The 9333-nt window shown below is 35.5% G+C and overlaps 1 protein-coding gene across 1 annotated transcript; it reads right to left on the reverse strand.

The window, feature by feature from the left end:
• Window positions 1-1330: 1330 nt before the first annotated feature.
• Jra (Jun-related antigen) lies at window positions 1331-4154 on the reverse strand. Its single transcript, XM_028183732.2, has one exon. The coding sequence runs from the start codon at window positions 3671-3673 to the stop codon at window positions 2954-2956; it is 720 nt and encodes a 239-aa protein (XP_028039533.1). The 5' UTR covers window positions 3674-4154; the 3' UTR covers window positions 1331-2953.
• Window positions 4155-9333: the final 5179 nt, after the last annotated feature.

Here is a 9333-nt window from a genome sequence, read left to right on the forward strand (position 1 = left end):
AACGAAAAAAAAATTACAAATACCAGCTTCGCTTCAATTGAACCAAGACCTGGCAACAGCTCTAGTTTTGACTAAATAGAAGGAATATCTATTTTACCCCAAGATTAAATTATTACAATTATTAACCTATATTAAATACATAATATGTTGATTTTAATAATTTAATAGCATTATGACGCAGAGTAAATTTTAATATTGTTTTTGCACGTGAGTGTACCATGCGCGAACTTACTCCCACTACGTCGACAAATGCTCAAGAAGTTTGCCGGCCATTATACTTAACTTTAGGTAATTAACTTTTCAAAAAATTTAACCAGATACAAACTCTGATGACTAAATTAAACTATTTAATATTCTTAAACACTAAATAAGTCCTTTTCAATTCAACAAATTTAAATCTCACAAAAGCATTGTGACAACCCAGATTTGTCCCTATTCCCCCCAATCTACGGTACTCTTTATTTCCATGCCGTCAGAAATGTTCTGCGTATGCAGGCGAGATCACAGCCTATAGTATTATGGTATTTTGTGGTAATAAAAGACAACAGAACGTGGATATCGTCACCGCTTAAGAGACATGAGTGGTGTCGTTTGGATAAAGGCTTTTCCTACTTTAAAAAACTGGAATGTATAGGTAATTGATTCGTAGAAGAGATAAACAGAGCAGTGCTTTCGACATCCTCCTCTGCTATCAATCCAACTGTATTGTCATAAAGCCCTTTTTCAACTGTAATGTTTAAATCGTAGGAACTGTTCATTCAGTTTTATAAAACACGAGCGACCCACGGAAACTGCAATTTATTATTGATTTCTCCACTATCTAATGGATGTTATTATACATATAAACCTTCCTCTTCAATCACTCTATCTATTAAAAAACCGCATCAAAATCCGTCGCGTAGTTTTCAAGATTTAAGCACACGTAGGGACAGACTGGTTTAGGGTCAGAGAAAGCGACTTTGTTTTATACTATGTAGTGATTTTTGGAAGATGTTATTTTACTTGCCACATGAGGGAAATGTCACCTTAGACTCCAGGACATTGTTTATTTACAATGCCCCACACGTGATACAAATGTCATACTACTGTGTCCCGATTATGAATATAAGCATCATGTAGATCTTACGTAATATCGTATTTTATGCTGATGAATCAGCAAAACAGCTGTTATGCCGTAATATTGCCTCCTCGTTTACGATTGATTACATTGCGTGCTAACTTTGGTTTTTTCTTCACAATAACATTGTTTTTGTGCTTTTTATCTTTCGATATATATTTTTGTGGCATATGGAAAACTAGGGAAAGTGTGAGATTCTTAAAATGAAATAAATTTTAAATGGTATAATAATCCTCATAATTTATTTTTCTTTCATTGTTTTTTTTTATACAATACACGTATTGCGTTTTATAAACAATATTGTTACGTTAAATTCATAGAAATATAATATATTTTAGTATAACTGTTTCTTTATTTTTTATAAACTTACAAATTATTGTTAACATTCTGAAGAATTTGTTTGTATAAAAATAATACAAATAGGAAGAGGAGATGCAACTCTGAACAAATTCAGAGACGCACCTCATCCTGCACTATAAACTATAACAATCCAACGTTTTTAATTGCTTTTATAATTACTTAAATTACTTACACAAGACAATGGTACAGAACAATTTCTTGTAGCACACAATGGTAACAAAAACAATAAACATATTTAGGTATAGCTTTAGTTTACAAAGCGTAGGCACTCGAGATTGCTACTTCATCCTAATTCATTAAAACATTCTCATTCTTACCAATAAATACTTACATCACACATTCGCTCTGTCTAATCTCTGTCGCACACATACATCACACAATAAGAAAACTCTCACAAAATAAGTTTTTATACGGACGGCTTTAGATTACAAGTCACGTCCTCTACAATACAGCACCGGTTCAGTTCCGTGAAATCATCTTTCCTATCAGAAAAAAATACATTGCGCTCTCTCGTACGTACTACAAGCAAGGCACACATTCAATCAGTCTCGCACACAAGCGCGCAATTTGTCTTCAAACAATTCAAGCGTGACGATCGACAAAGTTCCATTTCGCGCCAGTGCCTAAGATACTGCACTACTGCAGCGGTAAAAAGCTAACCTTGTGCAACAAAACGTGATTCGGAACGTCCGATTGTTGAACACATGGCCGCCATTCCGCGAGGGCGGCACAGGCGGAATTTTAATTAGCAGAACATCCGCTCGTGACTTTGCTGGATGCGCCGGTGCCAGTTCTACGCCATGCTATCTCCTTTACTCGTATTAAATTTTGGTCCTGTCGATGCCTGTCACCGTGTTCTTTGTCTAATGTACAAATTACAGCCAAAATGAGATTTTATTATTAAAATTAAGAGTCTATTTATAAAAATAGCTACACAATAGACAATGGTAAAACAAATGCAACAAAGGAGAACAGCAACATCGTTGAAACGGGGAAATAAACGTAAAACTGGCAACGTCGCATCAACCTCGTTTAGTCTGTAAATGACGTCGCAAGATTATCCTTTCTAGTTTCTACACTATTCTAAGTAAAATGAGACAACTCAATACTGATACGATGAAAACTAATCTTGCAACTTACGACAGAAGCTAAGTCTTTCCAAGTTGTGACTTGCGCTAAGTACATCCTTCCTTTTAAATATTTGCAATATCACCGACATAACTATCCTCATACAACAATAATTACAATAATGTCCGCAATCGACGGTTCTCTGCATAACACCACTGGCAAACCTAATCTCTCAAACTTAACCAGAAATCCACAGCATTCTTTAACGTAGCGACTTTAACACCTTACACACTAGGGTTCATTAACTATATATTACACAGTAAAATTAAGATCACAAATCGCTTTGTATGCTGCGTCCTAGCGGGCGCGACTAGCATGGAATGTGGAGGAGCGGCGATGGCGACGCGATCAGAAGTGCGACTCGATGTGGCAGCCACCATTCGCATGCTCTAGGACCTGCTCCTTTAGCCTGTGCACGTGGTCCCTTAGTTTCACCACCATCTGTGCTAGTTCAGCATTTTCACCTTTAAGAATTTTCACTTTCTCTTCCAGCTTTGAAATACGTTCCAGCTTACGTCGTCTACATTTGGAAGCGGCTACCCGATTCCTCTGTCTCTTTCTCTCCAGTTTGATCTTTTCCTGAGTGTCCATGTCGATGGGTGATAGCGGCGGCGTGCTGGCCGCGCTCGGCACCGTCTGGGGCTCGTCCTTCACGATGGGAGTGGGGTATCGCTCTAGCGGCCTGTCCAAATCGGCATATACTCGACGTCCGAGCGGCGTCACTGCCTCGCCGTGGTGCAGCTTGTCTAGCGCTTCGACGAAAGGTCGCGCGTACATTTCTTGTTCCTCCGTAGGTGCTACTGCGGGAAATAAGACAGGCGCTCCCGGAGTAGGGGTAGCGGTTGTCACCATACCGTTCTGAATGATCAATTTTTCCAACTCAGGAGATCCGAGCTTCAACATTTGTAAATCTGGCGAGGAGAGAACGGGTGCAGCGATTCGTGAACGTTTCCCACCCCGCCCAACATCCAAGGTTAGGGGCCTTTTAAGGTTTTCCACAGGGCCGCTGAGAGGATATTGCTCGTCATAGAAGGTGGTCTCCATGCTGTGGCCGGAATTCCGAACCATGTGTTTGCACCGAACGCTTCGGTATCACTGAACTCACTACGCGAACTTTATAACTTTTTCCTACGATTAACACACGTCCTCCTTCCGTGGCGTTCCACTTGTTTCTAAACATTGTTAAGAAACAACCATTGCTTTTATGCTGTGACTCAGATAAGCTATTTTTAGAAATAGCGTGATGGCGGCTGTCGCTCATTGGTTTAATATGACGTGATATGAAACAACGCTGGTATGGGATTGGCTGTGAGGCTCGTAGCATAGTGCGAGGCCGCATCGGGCTGTTTACGACTTTGTGCGATTACCGAGAATCGACAAGTCTATTTCCATTACACCGATAAAGCGGTATCGCTTTGTATTTTTTAGAATTAATATCATTTATGAATGTATCTTTTGAACGCGCAATCTTTGCGAATTCCAGTTGTAGATCGATATTTTTATACCATAGACGACTCAAAATAGGACCGATCCCAGCGCTACAATTACTACTTGTGTAAAATGGTTTACGTTAGCGGCAGCGGCTTGGCTCTGTCCCTGGCATTGCTGAAGTCCACGGGCGACGGTAACCACTCACCATCAGGTGGGCCGTATGCCCGTCTGCCTACAAAGGTAATAAAAAATAAAAATAAAAACTTGTTTAATAAACCTCGTTCCGCAAAGTGTACTCGTTACTCAAAATGATACAATACGTGTTATGTGCTGCGATTTATTCCTATGAATCTATATTCAGTACTATCGTACAGTTAATTATTGTATTAAGTTACAACTCGGGAGTCGGAACCTTTTCATTGAGAGCAGAATTAGATGCTTTCATTAAATTAACGATTTAGGACTTATAATGATAATCATTAAATTAGCTAATTGTTTTGAACATTTATAGAACATAAAATTAAAATTATTCATTGACAATTATTTGTTCTTTTATTTACATTTACAGATTTCTTCTTAGCACTTTTTTTACTTTAGACTACTAACACATGTTACAGTGTTCTATGCAAACAAGCGTACGGTTCATCTGTGGTTGAATGGTTACTGGAGCCAATAAAATTCACTACTTCAATGCCACCCCCGAATACTAATATTTTGGTAAACTATCTAAACAAAAATTCGCGGATTTATCTTGATTATTGACACGCCAAATCAAAATGTAACAAAAAGCGATGCTTAACTCGTAGTGTATATGAGTGTGATGTCGAATTTACTGTAATTTAGTTTGTTACATATGAGTTGTGAATCTGTCTAAGACAGCACTACACTGCAGGTGTAAGGTAAATTAAAGGAAGATGGTTGGTTTTATTTCCAATTTAAATATTAATTTTCATTCTAAGCACTGAATTATATAAAGTTTTTAAAACGTTGTCAGTTAAAATTAAGAAATGTTAAACTGTAATTAAAAAGTCTAATTAACATAATGAAAAAATGAGTAAAAAAAAATTAAGTAAAAAAATGTACACAGACAATGGAAACGAGCATATTTGGGCGAGGCGCGAAGGCGGGGTAGTCGTTGCCTGATGCAAGAAAATAAATGCGAGGGAAGAGCACAGCTATACGAACAACAGCGCTAGAGCGAATGGAACAGAGCATAGTCTCATCTCGCTCGCACAAGATAAAAGGGAAGCAAGGAAAATAATAAATTATATTAAGCTTCTAAATTCTTCAACTTTATGAAGATTTTGTTTTCTTTTTAGGTTATTAAATTGACCTTCATTGTGCATCCCAAATGCTTTATTTAGTTGAATATAGGCAGATATTAATGGCAATTTCAGGTACCAAGAAGATTTTGTTTTTTATTTTTATTTTTAGCCATCAGCTGATACTCTCAATCATAAATTCGAAATTATTTATCCAAAGGAGAACTGATTAGGCACTCGACGACTAATCCACATAAGATAACACTAGATATAATTGGACTGTTTTAGTTTTATCTATTACCTACTCCAAAGAAAAAACGAAAAACAATAACCAAATTATAAAAGTCTTATCAGTAACGGCTTATCGAATTTTACACAAATTTTATTATATGTGTACCTGCCTAATATGATAATTTCTTATCGCAATCGAATGATAATAGTATTGTTTTAGCATCTGGTTAGAACAGAGAGAGTCCGAGGATAATCTAACATTAACACAGGAGTCAGAATTCTAAATGATTTTATTTAATTTTCCTAACATAGATGTGCAGATGGCCTCACAGTTTATCTGGAGTTAAGCTTAACCAAGCGTATCTTCTTAGTGCCCGTTACGTTTAGATGAGTAATTAAATACACATAAAATGTATACACATATATTATGTATGTACATATGGGCGCAAACGCCACTATTGGCATTAATTAGTTTATTCTATGTTATTGTTTATTTATTATTAGCAAGATGAAACTGTTATTCTACCATATTTAATAATTACCAGACACTGTTTTGATGTGAAAATGTTCAGATTATGTTTAATATTTATATTATTGTTTAAAAACAGAAATGACTATATAAATAATTAAATAATAATAAAGCATAAATATTAATAATATTTTATATTATAATTAACTGTAATAATTTAATTAAGTATTGTAATTGTTATGCAATGATGTTGTTGGCGCCATCTATTATAAGGCTGGATAATAACAATGTTAGTTTACAATAGTTAAAAGTAATTTTGTGTAAAATAAATCAATGTCAAAGTCATGTAAAAATCACTAAAATATGTATTGTGAATATTAAGCCATATTTTGTGAATTGTTTCGCAGTAATTACATTTGTTTGTATAAAAGAAGTTGTAGTTGCTATAACCTTCACAAAATGGCTAATTGTGTAAAGACTAAGACGTGGTTTTTTCTAATAAACAAGTAGTGTTAATGTTTTATAGAATTGTATTGTATTTTCATTGTAAAAGAACTTGTGTGAAAACCCTGGCTTAACGCCGATATACACCTTTTTATAGATGCACGCCTTCTTAACGTGTTCGTTACAATGGACGTGAGGTCGAAGTTTAATTGCATAGGAATCACTTATAGTCGGATTTTTAATTAGACGAAGCCAGCTGACAGTAGCTAATGTCACTTTGTGAAATAATGTTGCTATATTTAAAGTAATAGTGATGCGTTCAGTTCTCGTTCAATCACATGAATGAACAATGAGTGTGAAGAGTTAATCATTAATTTCAAACTATAAAAGAATATTATTTATATTTTACAATAAAATTGTATTAAAGTGCTCCAATATATGTTACTAGTAGTATGTAACTACAATCAGTTTTTTTATTTTCATTACCTACCCATAATTGTTATATTTTATACGTCTATAATCTATAATTTCAACTATTGTGTTATTTTTGTATAATTTCAACTGTATTGCAAATAGGACAGTCTTACAAACTTCCTCGCAATGTTTTTCTTAATGTTTAAAACACTCGGTATTCAGTACAGGTAGATACTATAGGAACATAATATTTCGTCGAAAACTCGTTGGTATGTACAAAGCACGCCTAAAATTCGAACCCCGTACCCGATATCGGCAATTCGGCACACCAACTATTCACTAGACAATCGAGGCAATTTCATTAATTCAGGAGTTTTTTCAATCGTTCACTTTGTCACAACACTATTTTTATTTCATCAAAAACTGACAACACAGTAAACGTCAGTTAACTTCGTCTAATAAAAAATCCGACTATAGTTTCCAACCGTTATCAATGACTCCGTGGTGGCTATTTATATTAATAATACCAAGTAAAATGGGTGCATTATGTTTGAGATTCGTGGCAGAAATAACATTATTGCGGTACCAACGTGCAGTGCGAGCGGTATAATTACGAATAATACATAATAAAAGTACTATAACAGGTCAACGTCAGAACGTAATAGATTATTATTATTTATTCAAAATCGTTTACGATTTTTCTAGAAACTACCTACTATTTCTAGTATCTTATGATAGGAAATTGAGACAATCGCATTACCATTCATTCTGTCTTATTAATCTTATTTATATTGTTAATCATTATAGCGTTCTAGCACGAACAGTCGTAATGTAATAAGACTTAATAGTTCTTTGAGAAGTAGTTTTTTTATCCACACATCTTATATTTTCACTAAAACTTTTTGGATAAGGTTTGCAACCTCATTGAAAGTTTGATGATGTTAAAGTTTGCATTTCAAATTTTCATGTAGTTGTTCCGGATTCCTTTATGTGTTTTTTAATCAACTTTAAAAGAAAGGGAACTTTATGTAAATTTTTTAAACGTCAGTCGCTCGTAATAATTTGTAATTTGTGTCTTTTTTAAACACAATCTTCGGAAACACTTCTTTGAAGACAGGCATTATACCGTACATTTTAAGCACTTACCTGCTGCTCCTACTTATTACCAAACTATCTTTTATATACTACTAGAAGTAAACATACAGTATATACATAAGATCTAGATGATAATAATTAATTTATGACTGAATTATGAATGTGCACAGGTTGCTCTTTTAAATTCGATTGTACTTAAAGTACTGCCACCGCCACCTAGTATTCAAAAGTCAACCTAGTTCCGCTACTTAACAATAGATGTCGTAATTATGAATTTTAGACGGGCTTGAATATTTAATTATTGGTAATATAAAGAGAGTTAAAAAACGGTTATTTCATTAATTACGACATTTGCTTGTCTTCCTTTTACATGCGTTTATCGTACTAATTGTCACAGATTGCCGCTGGAGTCAAATAGTTGCCGAGTGGAGACCGCGTACCGGAAGACGGATGTGGTTAGGCCGCCCATACGTTAAGGAATATATCGAAGCGAATCGAAGTTAAGCCACAGGTACCATAATTTATAATTAGGTTTTACTGGTGGTAGGACCTGTTGTGAGTCCGCGCGGGTAGGTACCACCGCCCTGCCTATTTCTGCCGTGAAGCAGTAATGCGTTTCGGTACGAAGGGTGGGGCAGCCGTTGTAACTATACTGAGACCTTACAAACTTATATCTCAAGGTGGGTGGCGCATTTACGTTGTAGATGTCTATGGGCTCCAGTAACCACTTAACACCAAGTGGGCTGTGAGCTCGTCCACCCATCTAAGCAATAAATATAAAAAAAATACAGTGAGTTTATTTATAATTAAAATTTTACTTTTCTATTTTTACTTATTGTTATAAAAACTCGACTATAGGTACTATGTAACATTAAGTACATTAATTAATTCACTACATTTAAAAATAAAAATAAAAACCACTAATAAATTCAAGAATTTGCAATAATCATAAAATATGTACACTATCTTTTATAAATTAGATCTACTGGAAAAATTGAAAAATAAATTAAAGAACTGAGCGACCCCAATGGCGACCCACTACGCCCCAGATTGATTTTATTATATGTTAGTTTAAATATAGAAATAATTTCATTTTTTTCTTTTGGGATGAGACAGCTTCTCGCAGTAGAAGTATTCGAGATGTTAATCTGTATCGAGCAATGCGACCGCACCGGGGTTCGAATCCCGCAGGAAAGTACCAAGTTTTTCTAAATTTTCACTCGTGAAAGGGCGACTTCTGAGTCTGAATGGGTAGGTACCACCACCCTGCCTATTTCTGCCGTGAAGCAGTAATGCGTCTCGATTTGAAGGCTAGGACGGCCGTTGTAACTAATACTGAGACCTTATCATATCTCAAGGTGGGTGTGGCGGCATTTACGTTG

This window comes from Bombyx mandarina, chromosome 19 (assembly GCF_030267445.1).
Source record: "Bombyx mandarina strain Sakado chromosome 19, ASM3026744v2".
Lineage (NCBI taxonomy): Eukaryota > Metazoa > Arthropoda > Insecta > Lepidoptera > Bombycidae > Bombyx > Bombyx mandarina.

Coding starts and splice junctions, on each gene's coding strand:
- Jra (XM_028183732.2), bottom strand. CDS start 3,673: ATGGTTCGGAATTCCGGCCACAGCATGGAGACCACCTTCTATGACGAG.